The following is a 22670-nucleotide window of genomic DNA, read 5'->3' on the forward strand; positions in this document are numbered from 1 at the left end:
TCAACGTATAATCTCACAGGGTTCAATCACATGTAAACATTTGCAAAAGGTATCACTTCAAGTTCTGTGTCATTGTGTAATGTACAGTATTCTGTCACTCTGACTATACCACATCATTCAATTATTTTCTTTAGATGGTACAATCGAACCCAAGCTATACCTACAGCGCAAAATGTCAGACCTTTGGAAACTGCTGGCTCAGACATAAACACAAAGGTTTGTAAGTCTGCGTAAGAGCTACCGAAGTCTTTAGAGGCAAATACAACGTATACGTTCTGTTTGGTGTTTCTCATTCTGCTTCTGCTCCTTCTCCTTTTCACACTGTGAACATACAGTGTAAGCAAGCCATCTTGCAGCCTCAGCTCTCCTTTGATTAATGGACTAGGCGGACTCTGCCCCGGAGATCTCAGGTGGGATCCCCTCTATAGACTCTGTGGAGGAGCTATGGGAGCGTTGGGACTGAGGGGACAGATGCTGAGAGGATTGAGGGTGGTCCACCGCAGAGTGCATCAGGGGTAAGTAGATGTCGTCCATGTTTGGCAGTACAAACACTTTCTGGAGAGGAAGAGAAACATGAATGTGCAGCCTCTCGTGTTGCTGAGAGGAAGTAGGAAACTTTTATTTATTTATTTATTTTTTTTACCTGGAACTCATCCTGCAGTTTCCTCTCAATCCACTCGGTTACATGGCAGAAGGTCACCTCCCTCTCCCCCAGTTTGGGACGGACATGCAGATCCAGCTTGGGTGGCACACAGAAGCTGTACCTGCAGAGCAGATAATCAAATGTATCTCACCTCTATTGTTGCTGTTAGCCAGTCACAATGGTGAGTCACACCGCGAAAAGTCCCAGACAAAACATGCTGCTGATGAACCGCATGATTTATTTTTTTTAGTGCATTTATGGCATGGTGTACTGGTACTTCAGAATAAAAGAGGAACTAAAAATCTCAATGTCTATATCCAGAGCCACCAAAGTATTAACACTTTTTTAGTTTTTTTTTTTAAACTTCCTTTAGTTCAAATATAACGCTTTATAAAAGAAGAAAAGTGAAGAAAACACAAGTTTGTTTGTTTTTTAATATTTTTTCTCTTCTTTTTCTTCTTCTTCAAAATGTCCAATGTTCAAAATGCCTTCTGATGGTGATTCAGGATTTTAAAAATACGTAGAAAGGGGCTAATCGACATAGTATTTAATGGTAAAATTCTGAAATATTTTAAAAAACTACCCAAATAATTTAATTTGCCAACACACGACTTTTATATTCTTTTTACAACTAAGACAGTATCTTCAGAAATACAAGAAAAGTGAGAAAATATATGAAAACTGCCATCAGATACTACAGAAACGGTTCATTGCATTTGACAAAGATGGCTTCAAAGTCCTTTTTATCTTTCCTGAGAATTTACCAGACAATAATTTAAAATGCTTACTTTAAAAAAAAAAAAAAAAATGACAGTCTTTTGTTAAATATTATTTTTCAATAAAAATAAAGTTTAAAAAATGTAAATATATGAAAGTGTGTTTTCATTCCTATGGCTTGGTTTAACCACTTGCTGTAAATGCTCAGTCTCTTATAGTCTGTAACCTAGCCTTTGGATCAGTTAGAAAGCAACTGATGCTACTGTCTTGCAAACCTGAAACACCTCTCACATTTTGGCATAATCTAACGTGTTTTTGTTTATGTGCATTTGTGGACACATAACCGCACTCACTACAGAAGGACTGGCTTTGCTTCAACATGTTCATACTATGCAGTGTTTGCGTCTGTGTACTTATGCTGCAGCATCTTGTTCGTACCATATCCTGTCAGTAGGGGGTGGTGGGATGTTGACGACCAGAGTCCCCGACAGCTCCTGAACCTCCACAGTGAGCAGCAGGGGCGTGTTGGACATCTCTTTAAACTTCTTCTTAATGAACTCGTTCTCTGTCGCCTTCTGGAAATACTTGGATTTAGCGATTTTGTCAACAAATCTCAAAATCTTCCTTCCAGTCCTGCCAGCCCCTGTCCTGTAAGAGAGGATTAGAGGAGAGGAAGAGGAGAAGAGAGTGTTAGTGTGATCCTGCATTTCCACCCACATTTAGCATTCAGATGCGAAAGTCAAAATTGGGGGGAGGGATGAGAGGCTGAAATGTAAATGAAAGCGACAGCCATCTGGAGTTTGATGTCAGCCCAGTTTATTTTCTGCTTTTAAAAAGTGAGCATTCAAGACACAGAAATGTAGAAGTAACACTTAATGGTGATGAAAGTTACACTTTCTCCTTTTTTATGTAGCTGTTTAAGGAAATCTGATTTGACTTAATGTATCACTCAATAGTACATTTGTAATACTCTTTAGTTAATGTAACCTACTTATAACATCCTCTTTTGGTGTTGAATGAAAAAAGCTGCATGGCTCTTCTTTTTTCATACACACACATAGCCAGTATTTTTGTTTGATAGTACTCTACTTTATGTCAGTATTCACCCTTCGGTCACCGGTGCGGATCCCTTCTCCCCCACTGGCCCCTGAGGCTCAGAGAGAAGCAGCTCTTCCTCATCGGATGAACCAGCGCTGGAGGACTCCTCATCACTGTCCGCCAACACATTGAGGATGGGCCGGCAGCTGGGAGGATACACAGGCAGACAAGTGAGGAATAGGAGGAAATAAAGGTGAGGCTTCAGGGAAGCTTCAGGTGAACCTTCTGTTTCATAGTCATTTCCATCCTGATGCAGATGCACTGAATTTTCATCTTTTTTTTTTTTTTGGCATTGAAAAAAGTGAAATTTAACAATGCACATTTAAACCCTAAATGACGGGACTCCATGGACTCGTGGACAGATACAAGTGTATGAACAAATCTTAAAATTACTGGATGTGAAAGTGTCTTTAAAAGATTATCAAACACAAATTCAAGTTCTCCATCTCCGTGTAAAGTTTCAGATTCACCGCAGACAGCAAAGCTTTGCCTGGACTTTAATCCCTACCACCGTGGGTCTATGACAGGCAGCTCTATGCTAACCAGTGTAATGTGAAGCTCTGCTCTGTAGAGCAGAGACAAGAAGGATCAGTGGATAGAAGGAGGGATTGCGTAGGCATGTATTTGTTTAGTGTGTGTGTGTGTCTGTGTGTGTGTGTGTGTGTGTGTGTGTGTGTGTGTGTGTGTGTGTGTGTGTGTGTGTGTGTGTGTGTGTGTGTGTGTGTGTGTGTGTGTATGTGTTTGTGTGTTTGTCTGTTGTTAGTGTGTGCTATAAGATTGAAAACGCTTCTACTACTTGGGCTGGGCAATATGATGAAATATACTTTATAGACAATAGAAATACTGATGAGGCACTCCACTACTTCTCAAGTGTATATGAATATAAAATTACATACATTGTGAAAGCAAACTTCCACAGCGCTCACCCCTACCAGTTAAAGAAACTGATAATAGCATTGGCTGATGCTACCACTACTAAAAATCAAAAAACAATCCCATTTACATTATTCTGATACATAAAAGGAGATTTGGGAAACATCATATGTGATTTAACTCTTCCTTTCTAGCTAACCTCATAGGTGTCATATGTGCATGTGTGTGCATGGTGTGTGTAGTGCTAACCGTGGGCTGCCTGTTTCAGTCGTATAGTCTGTGTCCTGGCTGCCTTCTTTTCCCAGCTTGGACAAGTTGAACTTGGTCTGCAGGGTCATCTGCAGGGCACCAGTGTAGACCAGCTGCAGCTCCAGCCACAGGCCTACAGGGGGCGGCACACAGAGGTCACCACCTCAGCACAAAAACTACGGCAAAGCGATACACGGTCTAATCTGGACACACCCTGCTTAGTAGGAAGATTAAACAGCTTTTACTTTGATTATCAAACCTTGAAATCAAATTAATAATAAATTACTACAGATTATAAACTCCCTTTACGGCCTGACACATGTGGACTGAGCAGGAAAAACAAGGAAAAGCTGAAAACAGGATCATTTGTTGATGGGCGGATGTATAACAGCAAAGTGGGCGGGAGAAACAGACACGCTTAATTTAATACACTGATTTTAAAACACACACACACACACGCACTGCTCTAAATGTTGAAGTCCATGGCGTAATGGCTCCCTTGCTCTGTGAGATTACAACAGGATAACAACGTCTGATCTGTTGCTTTGCAGTACTCAACTGTAATCACATGAGCAACAGATCATCTTCTCACTCATCTCTTGATGTTACTGTGTGTGTCTGAGTGCGCGAGTGTGTAGTCACCTCTGGGGTTAACCTCTGGTCTGGAGGTAGCGGTGATATGTGGCATAGAGCGGCCCATATCCAACTCCGTCAGAGTCAGCTCGTTCATAAAGTAAGGCAGCTGCAAGGAAAATGCCACATCATAGTTTAAAAGGACATAAAATGCAACATATTTATTGTTAACCTTTTCTATAACTTTAAATTGCTACAGTGACTTTCAATAAAACTGCCCGCACCCTGATTTTGCTGAGCTTCTTCTGGATCTTGTTGGAAACCACGTCGGCCCAATGCTTCTGCCGCAGGAAGTCCCAGAAGATTCGACCAATTAGAGCGTTAGCCCACGCAGTCTGGCTCTTCCCGGGATACTCTGCTACATCACAGGTACACTGTAGAAAAAGACACCTGAGTCAGGGCTGGACAACGACAAGAATGAAAGCTGCAGGTTTAGGACAATTTAGAGAGTAGAATATATTCAGTAGATGAATGTAGGGCTGTACTAACAGAAACATGTTGCCTTTATAACACATTATAAATGACTAATGTTATTCTGTACTTATTGGTCAATGCTATCGTGCTATTACTCTCTCTACACGCTACCATGTAAACTGTCACTCTCTGGAATGTTCATTTCATTTGCTTCACTTAATAATATCTGCAAGCTTGACTTACATTTCCTTTGATGGTGGGGCTTGTCTCTGTGCTGCTGGCTCCAGGGCTGGAGAGGGGGGTCATATCCTCTGTGGCCAGGAGACGAGCCATGTAGCTGGGGTAGTCTAGCAGTGAAAGGCCCCTGGTGCTACTGAAGGTCTGGCTGACATGAGCTGCAAGGATGCAGGGGACTGGAGGTGTGCCGGGGGCATCATCGTCACTGCTGCCCACTCTGCTGGACCCTCTGCTGCTTGGGATATTAGCTGAGGCACATACACTCTGAGCCGGTGCTGGATCGCCTGGAGAATCCAGGAGAAGTTTACCTGGTCGGTTTAGATAATGTTCATGGCAGAAATTTCATTTGTTTCCTCTTCGCAGTGCTTTAGAAATCAGCGCCTTTTGGTTACAACAATCATTTACAGAAAAAGTAACTGCCATGGTTTTAAAGAACCTGAAGATGCAAATGCCAATTTTTTAAGTTACAATTACAAAATACTAGGCTTAATCAGGCTTATTCTCTTTCTTGCAGAGTGTAAAATGAAGAAGTCTCCTGTCTGTATGATAAATATGTTGCCACAGCCAGCAACTAGCAGCAGCTTAGGTTAGCATAAAGACTCGAAACCGAGTGAAACAGCTAGCCTGGCTCCTTCAAAACATAACAAATTTAGCCTAGCATCACCTCTAAAGCTTAGTAATTAATAAGTTATATCTTGTTTGTTTAATCCATATAAAAACCAAACTGTAAAATCAACAAGTCATGGTTTTATGGGGGAGTAGCCTAGCTAGCACTACCGCTAGTGAGCTTATCTAATAGCATGTTTACTGCTGGCTGACCACTATTTACTGTGCAAGCTGTGAGTGTGTGATCTTGTGCAATTAGCTTTTTTTTTTTTTTTTTTAAATTGACATATTTCAGTAGGACTTTCCTATTGAAAATGGTGTCTGCTGTCTTTTTACTACAGCAGCATTGTGCATAGTGGATATAATGTCGTATTATGGAGGGAATAGGCTCACGACAAAGCTTTAATCATTTTACATTTGAAAATGTTTGCTGTGTTTGAATCGCCATTTGTCAAAGCCAATGACTGTATGTAAAGATGGACAACGCGTCTCCACTTCCTCCCTGCGGACCAAGTCTGCGCAGCACTGATCAGTCAGTCAAGCCACGGTATCATGATGTCACACCCTTTTTTTATAGCATCAAATAACTGAGAAATGACAGAAATCGTCTTTGGCGAAAATTTATTTAACGTGTACTCTGATTTTTTTGTTTGGCCCATGTCCCATCTGCTAACATGAAGGGTGCGATGTTTATGACCTATACTGCAATCGAGATGTTTTGGCTTCACTTTCGGGGAGCTGTCATGTCGTCCATCTTTTTATACAGTCCTTGGTAAAAACTAAATGGAAGTGAAAGATTAAAAAAGCATGGCAGGTTGGATAACAAGCGTCAGTGTTTTTCCTTTTGCTGTACAGAGTTTCAGTAATTTTCCAAGGACAGTTATATTATGTGTTTCCTCACAGTTTACTTTCTGGGATTGTGCAAGTAAACGTGCTTGCAATTTACTGAAAATTAGCCACCTGAAGCCTTCGGCTACTCCCATTGGTCACATGACCCCCGCCTTGCAGGTTGTAGCGGCCTGTGAGGAATCTCCGATTTTGTTACCTTTGGACAGAGCCAGGCTAGCTATTCATGCTAAGCTAAGCTCACTGCAGGATTTGACTTAAAACTTAAGCCACAAACACGAGAGTTGTATGAATCTTCTCATCTAATTTCTCTGCAAAAAAGTTTATTTCAACTGTTGACTACTTAAATCGCTAAATTAAAGCCTCTCGTCCTTCATAACTCACCGTCCATTCCCAGGAGCACAACAGAGCAGCTGTTTTTATATAGTGCCCCTAACTAATGCACTAAATAAGAGTGCACTAATTGGAAAAAGGACGTGTGACAGATCAAATGACAGATTTCTATTAAATAGAAAAAAAAAATAAAATCAAATGAGTAACACATATACAGTATATGTGCTCTTCCTACTCTGTATTTTCTTCAAAACACTGTTTCTTCTACATTTTTTCCTGATGCCATTGCCCTGTCAAGTCACCAAACAACTGTGAGATCTGTGTGTTCCCTTGAAAGGGATTGGCTTTGAAATGCAAAGAATTGGAGCATGTAATCCATAATCCACGCCTATGTAGCATTTGTATAGAAGCCTTGTCTAGAAGCCATCTCTTCTCTAATGCATTATTAACATTTCTCATACCCGATCTGGACACACATCTGTCAGGCCTCTGTCTGTCCCTCTCCTTTTCCCTCTCTGTATCCGTAGATGCAGACAGGAAATGACGAAACCACTCTTCTTTCTCTCGTCCTGTGCGGCCGAAGAGGTAAAGAGTGGAGGGAAGGTCATGGACAGGTTTGGAGGAACTTTGTTTTGGACTTGTCGGTTCAGCTCCTGTCTCCACTCCCCGACTCTCGTCTGACCCTCCTCCCTCATCCTCCTGGGAGTTTACTCCCCCGGCCAGTTGGATGCAGATGGGATACTTTGGATTCCACGCCCTCTTCCGCGCCAACACAGATGGCAGCAGGAAGACCTTTGGGGAACAGTGACAGAGTTTTGTTGTGGCAAAGCAAAAGACAACCGTAAAAAGGGCATTGCAGTCGGATGTCCCATTTATGAATTATTAATTAACGCTGAAAAGTGTAACCAATATTAGAATTTGATTGAACTCTTTCTTTCCAATTAACCTTCATCTTTTTTTAATTTTCTCTCAGGCCTTACGAGCAATTGCCGGCATTGTATTCTTGCACTATGCAACGTTAGAAGTTTACTGCAGCTTTGCACTGACTGCATACCGTATAAGAGCATTGCCAGAATACAGACAAATGTATCAGGTCTTCACTGATACAAAATGTATCAGCTCTTCCAAATAGAACAACCTCAGATACAGTATAAATATTTTCTTTACACAGTTACTTAGGCGGTTATCGTACTTTGCTCTTTGCAAGCTGAAAGCTGCGTGACTTGACGAAGGTGGCCTCCTGGACTCTTTCGTCGTACGTGGCCCTGCGGCTGATGTTGGTGCGCGGGGTGTCCAGGCGGAGACAGGAGCCCTCCAGGGTGGCAAACACAGAGTGAGTCAGAGCTGGATGGTAGGTTTCTGGGTCGTAATCATGTATCTCATTCATCCAGCCCTGGAAAGACAGAAAGTAAGTGCTGATTTAAATAAACACTACACACAGCTTCAAGTGAGTAATAAACACATGATCTGGATTTTTTTGCAATCTTGAAAATCACGTTATGGTGTTTGTAATCAGTCTAAAACTAAAGTACAGCACAAAAAGTAAATGTGATTATAAATGTAAGTTTTGCAGATACAGTTTCAGTGACAGATCCAAAGAGGTTGATCTGAACTATCAAACATGCTAAATTCACCTCTGTGGATTTCAACATAATTGATACATAACGTGGACAATTTAGTTGTGCAGCACAGCAGGAGAGTCTTAGAGCTGACGTTTCAGAGGTGTAGTCATCCACAATGATGTCAGTACTGGAGAATTTGTATGGAATATAATAAAAATGCCCTTTGACGAAGGGTCATTGGGCCCTGGATTTGGCTTCCCAGACTTTAAACTGCTGTCAACAAACTCTACCAATCATAGGCTGTAGCTTACAGATGGCGAGGATTTAGGATATGCTACGATCACGTCCAGTGAGATGGTTGGTAGCTACGGGAAAGATTCCAATGTTACCATCTTGTGAGAACATAATTTGACAACTCAAGACCATTGTGTGATTACAGAGGTGGTTGTGTGAGAGTTAAAAATAATTTGCACTGACAATATAACACCATATCCATTAAATGTGGGTTTAATTACATTCAAATTATATTGTGTCCAGGCACTTCTCTATTAACAAGTGCAAAGTCTTTTTTATTGAAACTTTCAGACAAATCAGAGTTTACCAGTCGTAATTAAACCTTGGATGTTTTCGTGAATGTAATTTACAAGTGGGAAACTGGTAATCATGGAAACTCAACTATGACATGAACGCGGTATTAAAAAGAGGGCTTAGGTTAGAGACAGCTAATCCTTGTAGAACTAATTGATCTCTGAGACTCATATACACTTAGCTTCTCTTCAATGGCTAAGAAATTATTGTTTGCCATTTTGGGAAATATGCTCATTTGCTTTTACTCACAAAACTAATTGACAAAGCTTACCTAAGCTAATCGACTGAGTTACATGATGAGTCATCTATTTTTCTTGCACAAGATACCATTTAAAAAAAAAATACAATTTGTTAATTAGCGCATTTTAGAGGTACTGGGTGTATTTGGTAGTAGGTGTATTTCTGAACTTTGGACAGAACCAGGCAAGCTGTTTACCCTTGTTTCTAGTCTTTATGCTAAGCTTGGTTAACCGTCTCCAGGCTCTGGCTAGATAATTAGTGTACAAACATGAGAGGGATCGATCTTCTCATCTAAATCTCTAGAAAGAAAGCAAATTTCCCAAAATTCCACCCTATTTCTTTAATAGGGTGGACTAAAATTAGGTCAACATTACCCAAAAATTCAAATGTTTGAACACAACACCATAATTTTAACAGCCATAAAAGCATAATTAGTGTTACTTTGTTGGCTTTAAAACCCTGTAAAAAAAAAGGGAAGAAGCTTTAGAATAAAACTTAACTCAGTCTGAAATATATGCTTAAGTCTTCCATAGGACATCTATATGTGAGCTGAATGTTGTCATACAATCCCTGCTAAATATAAGTAAGTAAATGAATAAATAAATAAATGAATAAATAATTGCCGCTGGAACTGACACTGTCTGGCTTGAGGTGTCCTCTCTAGTTGCCCTGCCTCAAGCTCAACCAGGAGGAGAACAGTAATTACCGCTGGAGCTCCAGCAGTTTTTATTATTGAAGATTTTAATTGCATCCTGGGCACCTTATGTAGTTGCATGCCACTTTCAGAAGCTTTAATCTGTGAAGGAACGTGTCAGCAGAGTTGCTGAAGTTACTTGCTGACTTTACACTGTTCTGTTTTAGAACGAGTTCGCACATGTGAAAATGAATTATAAGTATTCTGGTTACTGTAATGGTGTTGGTTTTAAAACTTGCTTAACCGCATTCAGAAATCAGTCATTTTCATTACGCAGGTTTTCTGATGGATTTTTGCACTTCCAAAGGCTGCAAGTCAGAGTAGGCTGCAGCTATGCTATTATGGCACAGCCAGAAGGGTAATAAATTTCAGTTTGTTTTTAACCTTTTGTCACCCAAAGGCAATTTCTGATAGAGTTCTCTTATACCTCCTGGTACGACTCTCAAGAGAATCACTGAATTGGAGCAAAATTGGATGGTAAGGTGTATGCATATTGAAGTTGCTATGGTCAGACTCCCACACCTGCCATTTCACAGTGACGATGTAACTGTGTAAAAATGAACTGTAACAATAACTGCACCAACCACCAGTTTTTATTAGGTTAAAAAAAACTGAGTCGAAATGCCATAAAATTTTTAAAAAAGTCAAAATATCGTAAGAAAAGTGAACACTTGGCAGAGGTAAAAAAGTTGGTGTAATGATTGTTCTTTCTTGGATGTTATTTATGTAAGACATTTTGAGAAATGTGTGAGTATTGGGGTGAGACTGAGATGGCTGAAATTAGGGTGAAAACAATTGCTCCCTAATGACTCATTCATTTACCTTGAGGATGTCAGGCTCTGTGTTAACAGTGCCACCTGTCAGAATCACCTCTCCCAGCAGGGTCTGTGCTGGTGTGTAGGTAGGAGTTGGGCAGCGAGACCTGGAGGAGCCCATCCTGATGAGCAATAGTCCTAGCAAGAAGCCCAGTGCTAATCCCAGAGCCAGGCCAGAGAAGTATGGACTCAGAGGTAGGATGAAATAGCCATAAGACAGCACTGCCACACAGAATAAACTCATACGTGGCAGAGGATTAGGGGGATCAGGAAGAGGTGAGGCCTTAACCGAGGGTGCTACAGGGACTTGAGAGCCAGTAGGCGGTCTCGCCTGCCTGTGTGTCTCAATGGCTAATACTTGCATCATATCACCATCTGTACATATTTGCAGCTCCTCATCCCTGCTATGTTGTCTGTTGTGATGCACGGGACAGGAGCTGTGGTGAATTCGCCCACGGTGTCTAACTGTAGGCCAGTCAAACACAGGCAAAACATCAGCGTCTGTTTTTCTAGCATTCCTCACAGGAGACTCTGAAAGAACCGTGTCTGTGCTGCTTTCCCGTCCCAAACCTCTGGAGCTGACCTGGTGAGCCCCCTGGGTCTTACACTGGTGTTTGGGGCTTCCTGCGCTCTCCTCTCTCATGATCTTACTGAACATGCTGCTCAGAGGTTCGTGCACGGCTTCTGAGAGCTTCCTCTTGGTGTCCTCCAGTTCCATTCTGAAGAAGCCCCCTTTCACACCCTCTCCACTAGGAGAGAGTGAGCTAGGAGAAGGGGGCGCGGTGCGAGAGTCCCCATTGCTGCGGGTTTTTGGTTGGGTCAGCTGCTTCCACGGTTGGAGGTTGAGGCGGGAGTCTGATTTTGACTGCGACACCTCGGGCTCTGAGCGGGAGATCTCTGTGGAGATCGACTTTACAAGACTGAGAAGGGGCTTGGGTCTAAGGGTGGAGCCTTCTTTCAGCTCCAGCTCTGTGGAGAGAGACTTGACCAGGCTTGCAAGGGGTCGGTGGGTAGGTGAGGATGGGCCTGGGGAGAGGAAACTGGGGCCAGTGGCAGAGCAGTTCCACAGAGAGCCAGGTGAAGAGGGAGAAAGCGGGACATGAAAAGCTTGGGACTGCAACCCTTTGTCATCCTCAACAGAACGCTGCGTCTCCTTAGAGAGAGATATAGATGGGTAGTCCTCATCGTGATCAAGGGAGAAGATGAGCTCACTGTCATCCAGGCTGTCCCACTCTCCTTCTGTCCCAGTCAGCTGGATCACAATCCCACGGGGTAGATGCCTTTTGGTCCCAAAGGAGGGGGCACCAACTGGGGAGAGTTTGTGGGGCTCCTGGAGCGGTCTGCCACCTCTTTCTTTATCCTCGCTTTCTCTTTCCCCATTTTTTCCACTCTCTGCCATTTCTTTACATCGCACAGCCAAGGCACCTAGAAGTCACTGAGAGAGAACAAATAAAGAACATGGTCAGCTGCATTATTAAGCCTCAGCGGCAGAAGAAAAAAAAGCAGTAAAGGAATGAGCCGTACAGAGAGAGAGAGTAAGGGCATCTTTTCTATTCTTATGCCTCATTCTCACAGAAACCGGTGCCAACTACACATTAATGTGTGAATGTCATGTAGCCTAGCTCTGAAGAGTTGTGGAATTGTACATTAATCTGAAGACTTGTGAGTCTGTATCAGAGCCAAGTAAGCACCTCTCCCGTAGCTGTCGCTCCACACACTGAATGAGTTTTAAAGGCATGCAAAAATAGACAAGACAAGACTTTCTCTCCCAAATGTTGCACAAAGTAGGGCAGCTAGGGCTTGGATCTAATGTCTTTAGGGGTCTGATTGGAAGCACTGTCTGAGCACATGCACATGAAATGAAAAAGCATAATTTAAAAGATGCGGCATTTAAAACAAGAAAAGTATATTTTTGGCTCTGTCGAAATTGTAATCTCCAAACAAATACCTAATGTTTTCATGGAAAAACAGGCATCAACACACTGACTGGCTGGAGTAATAATATTCAGCAAGTCATCTCCCTCCCTGTGATGTCTTGTTGAGCTGCTTAAAGAGTTATTTATGCAACCCTGAGATGAATAGTGAAGGAAGTTCAAAGATGTGTGTCAGCAGCATTGCGTGTTTCCACATTACATATTACACAGCCACCACTTACGGACTCGTCAAAATGATTCTAGTAAAACGTAACGCAGAATATGGAGGCAATGTTTGTTATCAGCTGTAATTTTGTGGGAGAAAGGAGCAGTTCTGCATCACTGGACACAAGCTGGGAAACAGCACAAAGGCCCAGTTGAGACCTTTTACTCCCTGTCTCTCTAGGTTAAGTGCCCTGCTCTTTATGCACTTTTAACCCTACCGTTGACTGGTCAGATTTACGTAACTGCATTACAGCGCTGTATGGCAGAGTTTCAACCAATTCAACAGCAGCTGGTGGATTCTGACTAATCTGCTCCCAAAATGGACGGTGGGGAGATAAACCTCAGAGACATACATGCAGCCAGGCGGTATTAGACTTTCCTCATAGCTTTTCTCAGGCTGGGAAGAGGGTACAGAAGGTGCCAGAAAATTAAATTAGAAAAGACTGAACTGCTGTTTGGCTTTCAATGTTTTGTCCAAGCTAATTGTGGAACACTAACAGGACAGGCCAATGTCGCCATATTGTTATGTTAGATTGGAAGCTGCTGAATTTAGACTCCAGATGTTGCTGGATTTTTTTCACTTATCCAAATGTTCTTACATCTAGACACTGCAGCTACAAGTCAGCCTTTTTCATAACCTCGTTGCAATTGGATATAAAGCACAGATTCTCTCATAGTAAGAAAGATAAAATTAATCTCAACATCAACATCAGTGGTACAATATCTGCTGTGGAGAGGCCTTTAAACTTGAACATGTAGGTTTGGCTTCAGAAACTAAGAGTCAACAGCCATGCTAATGGCTCTGTGCCTCCACTCAGAGTGGTGCTTTGAGCTAAATAAATTACAATTGCAACATGCTCATGTTTAGCGGGTATAATGTTTACCATGTTCACCATCTTAGTTTACTGTGCATTCTAATTAGCACTAAACACAAAGTACAGCTAGGGCTGATGGGAATGTCAAAACAGTATTTGCTCATAAAGATAAGTACTGGGCAAACTGAAAGTTTTGATGATGGCAGTAGATGAAAAGTTAAGGGATCACCAAAGTTATTACAATTCAACCTGAGAGACACATGAACGTTTGTACCAAATTTCATGGCAGAAATATTAGCTTCAAGATAAACTATGTCCAACGGCCAGTCACCTTTTTGAGCTTCTATTTGCACGGTCAACCAGTCATTCCTGGTTCTTAAACCAGCAGCATGTGATGCTCAATGATAAGCTCTTGTAAGACAAATATAAGAAGCTGCATGTGAAATACAGTGATTATTTGTGAAGACTTTGGCATGAAACACGACATACGTCTGCTCTGAGTGTGCTGCAAAGTGTTCCATCAATCCTTGCATTCCCAGTCTCTGATAGTATCGACCTAACAGCATTTGTGTTACCCAGTGAGTGTGTGTGTAGGTGTTTGTGTGTTTGTGTGCCACCCTCTGATCAGACAGGGACAGTAACAATCTCAGATTAACATTAATGCAGGATTTTACTGTGAAATCCGAAAAAAATCACACAGCCGGATTATGGGCTAAACCAACATTTGGTAGGGTGTGTTTCCAAGCCAGTTCATCTCTGTGACCCTGTGTTGATTGCAGTTATTAGTAACACCACAATCCTTCAGCGTACCCCCTAGTATCAGTGCTCTTATTCTTATGCTTAAGGTCACATACATATAGTGACAAATTAAGGAAATTCTGAATAAGAGAATCAAATACAGCTGCTACCGGTTCGATCAGTTTGAAAACAGATTTCACCTACGGGAGATTTTGAACTGAAACAAAATGCAATCCTTTTTTATATGTAGCATTACTTATTCCACTACTATTTACACAGTATGTCTACCACCAAAGTAATATACTATTAGACATAAGACAAAATATCAGCCCTGTGATAGACTGGCTACCTGCGCAGGGTGTACCATGCCGCTCACCCAATGCCTGCTGGGATTGGCTCAAGCCCCCCCCCCCTGTGGCTCTCAAAAGGATAAGCGGTATAGCAAATGGAGGGATGGATTAGACAAAATATGTCCATCTCAATGAAACAGATGTCAAAGTGTAAACAGTGCGTAGAATATGCAACATTTGTACAATTTTTTTATTAATTTATTTTGTATTATTGGGGGACAATGACAGTATATAGAGTATATTCTGTATATACTGTATATATTTCCTACTTTGTTTATAACTGATCAATTGTTTTAGTCATTTTTTAAGTAAAAATGTCAAACATTTCTTCTCATATGTGAGGATTTACTGCTTTTTTGTCATATGTGATAGCAAAATTAATATCTTTGATTTTTGGACTGGTGGTTGAATAAAACAAGCAACTTAATTATGTCACTTTGGGCTCTGGGAAATTATATATAATGTAGAATTTATTGACATTTTAAAGAGAACTTGATTGGCTGAATAATCATAAAATAATATTCAGATCATTTGATAATGACAGTGGTTTTTAGTTGAAGCCTTATAGTTACACCAAAATCTGTGATGGGTAAACAATGGAGAAAATTCAGACCAGTTTCTGCTACGCCTATCAAAATTTGTGACCCAATACAGCATGTGATCCCCAACTTGTGTTGTGATAACAGTGTGAAATTAAAATTCAGTTCAATACCTTCACTCCACTGCTTTCACTGGATGACTCACATTCACAAAACAAGTGTAACATGCAGATATGACAATAGAGATGGAAGTTATGGAAGTGCTCATTCTTTTGAATTGAATTGCAAATGTCTGCAGCACTGCTTATGCTTTGCAAACAGGAACAAAGCATGCGCAGCAACAAATGGAGATGAGGGGTGTTTACTTACCTGAAAAATAATTCTGTGCATGGATGTTGCACGCTTATCAATGTTGTCCTCTGCTGGTTCCCTCTCCATTCGTGTGCGCAAGGACTGCAGGGCGAGTAGTCTCAACGCGCTCTCTCTCTCTATCTCTCTCTCTCTCTCTATCTCTCTCTCTCTCACACAGTCAAACACACCTCCCCTCAACCAACTGCCTGCATCCAGATGTGTCACGCGCTGCCGAGAATCACAGCTCACCAAACTGATTATGAAAAGCATGGCCGCACTGCATGATAATCCAGATTAAGACTCCTGCAGCCCCAACAGCTGCACGCACAAACCCACCCGCATAAACATGCATGCAGAGTGTAAATGCTGTCTAATTGTACAAAACAGGATGACAGCTAAAGTTCAGCCTGATGGTTAAGTAGTATTATTTTCTATTCTGATGAGCATCCATGCAAAAGTGAAGAACTCACCTCATAAGTAAGTGCACCTTCATCATATGCCTGCACCTAACTAGTACTGGCCAGCAGATGAAAATAGTAAAAATAGGACTTTTCCATATTTGCTTTATTAATTAGTCCATAGGCAAGGAGATGGAGCTTGAAATACTTTCACGACCATACAGAAAGTAGAGGATAAAAGAATCAATTTCCCCTCTTTCTTTCCTCCTCTCTTTCCCTCCCTCCATCTTGGCCTACATAAAACACACTGGAAGCCCTAGATATGACAATATGAAGAACGGGGCAGTGTGATGTGTAGGCTCCAGCCGGGGTGAGAGACAATAACCGCCATCCATCACTGACTGGAGGAGGTGTTCCTGAAGAGCCTGGTTTGCTGCATGACTGCCAATACTTACTCAGGACCACATTTGACAGGAATGTATGTAGAGTTTACTCTAACACCCTCCCTTATCCTTATTTTATTATCTTTTGGGTTTGTATTATTATATTTGGCAGATTTGTCTTCATGCAAGTTTAATTCCTTTTTTGTCTGCAGCATAATGAGGGGATTACCCGGGCCCCAACCTGGGGAGGGCCCTCAAAAAAGCCTTGGATTAAAAGTTCTTTTTACCAACAATGTTACATTAATAGCATTGTAAGTAAACTATGGCAGACTTTTTCTTGTCTGGTCCCAAAACAATATTGATTTTGATTGATTTATTGTACCCTAGTAATATTAGGGGCAGATGTGGCCCACTTTGTTACAGATTATCCTAATAACTGCTACAGCTGCATCATCAGGAAGCATAATCAAATCCAGACATGCATATTGCAGTTCTAGTCACATTATTGGAAAAGAAGCAAAACAGAAAGGCTGGGTCTGAGGTTGAGCTCTGCTGCAAAATATTATATTGAAACTAAATAAAGCTGCAATAATCACTATTTTTGAATTAACAATTAAAAAAAAAGACTGGATGAATTTGAAAAGTGTTGCTCATGGCGACAAACCCACGGATAATTATCACCTGCAGTTCACCTCAGCTCTATGAAGCATCTTTAAAGTCACTGTTTTGGTTTTATGGCCTGTAACTTTATTGTTTGTTTCACTCTCACACGGGTTTTCAGTGAAAGCTCTATAAGCACACTGTACACGACCTGCTCAGCACCGAATGACGGACAGAAGGGTGAACATAGTGGAGCAATTAGCAGCTAAAGAGCCAGAAGTTTCCATCAAGAGCTGTTGATAACCAACAAAGAGCCAAAGGAGAGTAAATATTGGGTTTACATTCTTCATACCTGCGACCACCAGATTTTTAAAGGGAGCAAACTTGGCAGGTGTCACAGGGTAGATGGCTTTGGTTTTGTAACGAAAAGCCACCACACTGAAACAGACAAGGTGGTGGCCATCAAGGTCAACAGGAATCACATTGAAGTCGTTTGACAGGTTACCATCCTCCTGGATCCAGACCCCTGTAATATCATGATTTGGAATGGCTTTTTCTTTGACAATGATCATATATGTCTGAACCAAAGCCTAGTCTGTGTGCAGACCACCTTGTACAGGGCACCAAGATGATGCTACATACATTATGTGGTTTCTGGTCCTGGTAGCTGCTAAGGTGGCTAATTGGTCCCCGCTCTATCCTGGGCAGATGGACTACGACATGCTGAGCTTCATTGGAAAAACTCAGGGCCAGCCAGCAGACTATGTGCTGGACTTTGGATATGGAACAGATTATTATTTCCACAGACAGCAGAGCTGCCAGCAGAGCTGCAGCTTTAAGACACCAGAGGGGTTCGGGTACGAGACTGGTTCTACGCTCAGGATAGAAGACACATCAGACTCAAATGTCTTGATGACCTTTAGTAGGTGATGGCGATAAACTGTGGACACCAGCGAAACCAGAATCTGTTAGTAGATCTGGCCAAGAGGATGCTGCAGCTGGATGAAAATCATACGCTACACTGGAGGTTGTGCCGCATCCCAATCCTTTGTTCCCAGCGTCCCTCAGAGCTCCAGTCCTGACACCTGCATCGTGATAATGGACATTGAGGTGGCTAAGCCAGACGTCAGCTGGCAGCTTGCCTCTTATCAGACTGCAGGATCACTGCGCCCCCTTAGACGTCGCAGAGTCACAACTGCAACAGACTCCAATGTTGAGGAAGCTGGAGTAGCAAAAAGTAGCACTGCCAAGGACCATAAGGGCATGAAAGACGCCGATGTCCGGCCTGAGACTGAGAATAAGAAGGACTGCTGGTTCAGACAAATTTTAAGAGGATCACGGAGCCTTCAACTTTCTCTTCTCCAGAGATGGAGAAGAAAACAGTTCAACAATTTATCAAATAATAATTTGATCTACTTCGTTTTCAATTATTATAAGAATTAAAAGAGAAAATGTAACATGTATTTGTTGAATGAGTGCTGTACTTAGGCCTTTATTATGTGAAAGAAATGCTGATGTCTTCTACAGCAAATCATTATGCAGCTGGTGAAGAATAGCCACATACAGATCAACAATTTTGTGACTGCCCCACTCTTTGCTTGCCGACGGGCTGCGCTGTGTTTTCCTGTCTGCACGAACTGGACTTGAAGGCAGCGCAGTCAGTGTTGTTGGACATAGCCGGGCCCCGCGTGCACAGGCCAGTCCAGTGGCAACCTCCCGCGTGGTGGCTTTTGTCACTCTGTGACATTTTAAACATTCATGTCACTGCAGTTGACGTTCATACCCAGCGGTGGCTCAGTGAGGAGAACAATGGAACCAAGTGCACAAATACACAATAATAATAAGGAACAAAGAGTGTAATATCATATGTCAACTGGTCTGCCCTTTTTACTCTTTAATTATAAAATATAAAAGGTTGTTTTTCGTCAGTTTTGTTTCCCAGTACTATACTCTGTAGGTAGCCAGTACATAAAAAATGCTTACAATATCATTTATTTCTCCTTTCCTCTACAATGCCCACATGTTACTCCCTTGTTCCCTATAGTGTTGTTCCTTTTCCCCTCTGTACCTTAAAATTGATTAACGTGAGCCTATCAGTTTCTTGGAATAACGGCCTACGCTAAAACCACCATCATAAGGTACTGGCCATTCCTGACCAAGTAAGGCTGTAGCAGCATAACCCAGTTATGTGTATTGAAGTCACTAAGGCTGCATTTTATTTCTCATGAATTTCCCGTTTCATTTGAAAAGGAAAGAATGTGTTATCTCCTTTCTGGAAAAGTTACCTCGTCTCACTTTAAAGCCCCAATCTCGATCAGTGATCTCTTCCCCACATCCTGCAAGGAAATTATTTCTTATGTACACATCTCCAAATTACATTAAATTACACCAGTTATGGAACTAATGAGGGCTATGCCAGGTATGAATTAGCTTGTAATTATGTATAGAATTAATCGGACCCAATAAAAATACCTGCTGTCTTTAGACTGAAGTGATACGAACTACTGTTAATCAGCAGTAAGTGACACAGTGTGCAGGAGACCTTACATTAAGAGTTTCCCTTTTAAACATAATTCATTTTCACAATTATTATTATTATATAATTATAATTATAATATTATTATATAATTCCATTATCGTAATAAATCTCTTTATTATTATGATTATCTCTTTCCATTATTATAATAAGTCTCTATAGACAAATATATCTTCGTATAATACTTTACTCGCTGCTTTATATAACAATGAAATCCAGACTGTATTTGTATGGACTATATTTAGAGTGCAGCTCTGAAAGGCCTGCTGTTTAACATATCTCCCTGGCATATGGTATTATGATAATTACGCAGCTATTACTTCAGACCATGGCTTTGTGAGATTAAATGAAAGCCGGGGCCCAGGGGGCTAACCCAAACTCAATTTCTGTAAATGTCTGGTGTGTGTGACAGGGGGCGTGTTCATGTTGGCCACCCCCCTCAAAACACACACACACACACACATGCACACACACTTCTATCTTTGTGAGGACACTCATTGACATAATGCATTCCCTAGCCCCTAACCCCAACCTGAACCATCAGAACTAAATGCCTAATCCAAACCATAACCTTACCCTAACCCTAACCTGAAGCTAATTCTAACCCTAACACCAAGTATTAATCCTCAAACAGCCCTTTAACGGTATGCCAGAAAGTGAGGACTGGCCAAAGTGTCCTCACATTCTCAAAATGTCCTCACTTCAAAAACTCAAACTGGTCCCCACAATCTAAAGCCATACAAGTACACGCGCACACACAGATACCTTGCCATCTGTTGACATATTCAGCTGTTCAAAAATAGCCCTCTACCAGAAGCTTCCCTGAGTGGCCAACAGATAGGCAGAGCAGGGCTCTTGTCGCGTCTGTGCAAGTTGTTTTTGTCTCTACAATGACCATGTGTTGGCCACTAAGTCAGAAACCACTGCAAGACTCTTTGATCGGAAAGTTTTTGTAAGTCTGACTCTATTTTTTTGTGTTGTTTTCACAACTACTGCAAATTTCTTATTCATAGTCATTTATTTTCTCTATACTAGAGAGACTTTGAATCGGTGGAAACATACCTGAAAATGGAGCCCTTTCCTGACCACTTTATGGAGTTCCACCCCATCCATGGTACCAACGTCAGACTTGACAACTCAGGAACCCAGGCCACGCGGGTGGAGAGCTTTGCCAATGGGGTGTGTTTCAGCAAACACCCACTGAAGCCTGGGGAGATTTTTCTCATAGAGATTGAGGATAAGGAGCTGGGCTGGTGTGGTCACCTCCGGATCGGCCTGACCACCAGGGATCCCAGGGGCTTAGAGGTGGTACCTGAATACTCCATCCCAAACCTGACAGACCTGGGAGACAGCTGGGTCTTTGCCATCACTCGCAACCACAACAAGATCATAGAGGATCCTGGGGTCCAAGAGGCCGCTGAGGGAGGACTGGCCGGGGGTCAGAGGCTGGGGCGGGGGGAGGTTGAAGATGGCGCTGGAGGTGAGGGAAAGGCAGGCGGAGCAGGCAACAGCATGAATCCAAAGACTTTCTTTACTGACTCTCACTTGTACATCGAAAATTTTCGGATCCCCAGAGACAAGCTGGTCGGTAGGAGCCGGCCTGGACGATACAGCCATATACTGGACGACTTGTACAAGACTAACACGCTGCCTCCCACGGCCAGACGCAGCAGGATAGGAGTACTGTATGTGCCTAAAGGAAGAGACCTGGCTGATATGCACATTGTTATCAATGGTGAGGACATGGGAGCTTCTGCAAAGGGGATTCCGACCATCCAGCCTCTCTACGCAGTGGTGGACGTTTTTGCTGCAACTAAGTGTGTCCGAATTGTCCAGGTGGAGTATGGATGTGAGTGTCACGATGACTCTTTTATTAATGGATGTATTATGAGACAATGGGCCGCTGGGCAAAGACATGTCACTGTCTGTTACTGAAACAGACACAAAATGACTACAAATGATGTGCTATTTTGAATGTCTCTAAGTAACATTTTGCAAGTGGATCAGAACTCTCAGACTCTTAGAGACACAAAGACACTCAGATAGGACGTTTGTGGTTGTTTTATATCTCTTTGAAGTCGCTTTGTGGTTATGTTGCATATCTTTGTAGTCATTTTGCATCATTTTGTAGTATTTTTCTAACTCTTTGTAGTGTCTCTGAAGTCACTTTAAGTCTCTGTAGTTGTTTTGTGCCTAGTCATGCTCTCTTTGTGTCTCTTCATAGTAGTTTTGCATGTCTTTGTGTCCATTTTGAGTCTCCTTACGGTCACTTTGTGTCTCTTTATGGTCGTGTCATATCTCTTTGTAGTTGTTTTGTGTTTCTTTGTGGATGCCTTGGGTCCTTTTGCAATTGTTTTGTGTCTCTTCGTAGTCAATTTGTGTCTCTTTGTAGTCTGTTGTGTCTCTTGTGGTCATATGATTGACTTTCCAGCAAGAAATATTAATTCTCACTTCATACAGACGCTCTGGGTCATGGGCCTATGGGCTACAATGCTTGTTCAGTATTCCATCCGTGCTTTTAATGCATATTTTTTCATTATTTCCTCATTATTTCTCTTTACTACCCTTATTCTGCTAATCCACACATCTTTTTGTTCTCTGTTTTCTGTGGCTCCAGTCTCGTCCTTACAGACGTTGTGTAGGAAGGCCATCCAGAAGCACATCGTCCACAGGATGGCCATTGACTGGCTGGAGTTGCCAGAGGCGCTCAAGCACTTCTGCATGTATGAATGAGGGCTGAAGACCTACAATGGACAGAAATATCATTTCTGAACTCTCTCCCAGTTTCTTCAGAGAAAACGATGTTTATTTTTGAACATGAAACTTTGTGTTTCATTTATAAAATAAAGCTGTACGTGTTTTGATGGTAATCCTCTTGATACTTGCCATCACTGATAAAATTGACAGCGTTTGTCTGAGATGACAGCTGCTTACTGATAGAAATTCACGGTGTTTGTTAGGTGTCTGTCTGTGTGATTATGCATCAACATTCTCCTCACAGCGTATGCATTGGAAATAACTGTGGTACGACTCATCACTATTTTCTCTCTTCCAAGGACCTTTAGAGGACTAACGAGAGTTGTACAAGAAAAGTGTGCCACATCTTCAAGTTGTAGCAACGGACAACACATCAGGTCACGTCTCACTGTAGGTCTATGTATGCAACAGTGAGGTGTGATCGGCATGTGTCACACTGATGCATTTCCTCAGACTTTTGAATTTGCACATCACCTGTCTCCTTAGTTTGGGTTTTTTTTTACAAAAAAATGTTAAG

General features: G+C 41.9%; 2 protein-coding genes across 3 annotated transcripts; one reads left to right on the forward strand and one right to left on the reverse strand.

Annotated features, from left to right (window-relative positions):
• tex2l (testis expressed 2, like) lies at positions 1-20546 on the reverse strand. Its single transcript, XM_040136010.1, has 12 exons — positions 20459-20546; positions 10556-11983; positions 7842-8042; positions 7111-7441; positions 4871-5172; positions 4438-4587; positions 4223-4322; positions 3581-3713; positions 2467-2604; positions 1799-2008; positions 644-764; positions 1-555 (listed from the first exon to the last, which is right to left on the reverse strand). Exons 2-12 carry the CDS (start codon positions 11945-11947, stop codon positions 382-384), a joined length of 3252 nt encoding a protein of 1083 aa, XP_039991944.1. The 5' UTR covers positions 11948-11983; positions 20459-20546; the 3' UTR covers positions 1-381.
• On the forward strand, positions 20237-22625 carry neurl2 (neuralized E3 ubiquitin protein ligase 2). Of its 2 annotated transcripts, XM_040136012.1 has the most exons (3): positions 20241-20348; positions 20432-21245; positions 22014-22625. In XM_040136012.1, the coding sequence occupies exons 2-3, from the start codon at positions 20465-20467 to the stop codon at positions 22127-22129; spliced, it is 897 nt and encodes a 298-aa protein (XP_039991946.1). In that variant the 5' UTR covers positions 20241-20348; positions 20432-20464; the 3' UTR covers positions 22130-22625. The 2 variants fall into 2 exon arrangements, with proteins under 2 accessions (XP_039991945.1, XP_039991946.1); XM_040136011.1 differs by having other exon boundaries at positions 20237-21245.
• The last annotated feature ends 45 nt before the right edge of the window (positions 22626-22670 follow it).

The sequence above is a fragment of the Xiphias gladius genome, chromosome 9 (genome assembly GCF_016859285.1).
Source record: "Xiphias gladius isolate SHS-SW01 ecotype Sanya breed wild chromosome 9, ASM1685928v1, whole genome shotgun sequence".
Lineage (NCBI taxonomy): Eukaryota > Metazoa > Chordata > Actinopteri > Istiophoriformes > Xiphiidae > Xiphias > Xiphias gladius.

What these genes read in the sequence shown, in the direction of transcription:
- tex2l (XM_040136010.1), bottom strand. Translation starts at nt 11,947, where the DNA reads ATGGCAGAGAGTGGAAAAAATGGGGAAAGAGAAAGCGAGGATAAAGAA. An exon ending in TTCAGCTTGCAAAGAGCAAA is followed by an intron (nt 7,442 to 7,841) that starts GTACGATAACCG and finishes TGTTCCCCAAAG; the next exon opens with GTCTTCCTGCTGCCATCTGT. An exon ending in TCCGCACCGGTGACCGAAGG is followed by an intron (nt 2,009 to 2,466) that starts GTGAATACTGAC and finishes CCTCTCTTACAG; the next exon opens with GACAGGGGCTGGCAGGACTG.
- neurl2 (XM_040136011.1), top strand. Translation starts at nt 20,465, where the DNA reads ATGGAGCCCTTTCCTGACCACTTTATGGAGTTCCACCCCATCCATGGT. An exon ending in TGTCCAGGTGGAGTATGGAT is followed by an intron (nt 21,246 to 22,013) that starts GTGAGTGTCACG and finishes CTGTGGCTCCAG; the next exon opens with TCTCGTCCTTACAGACGTTG.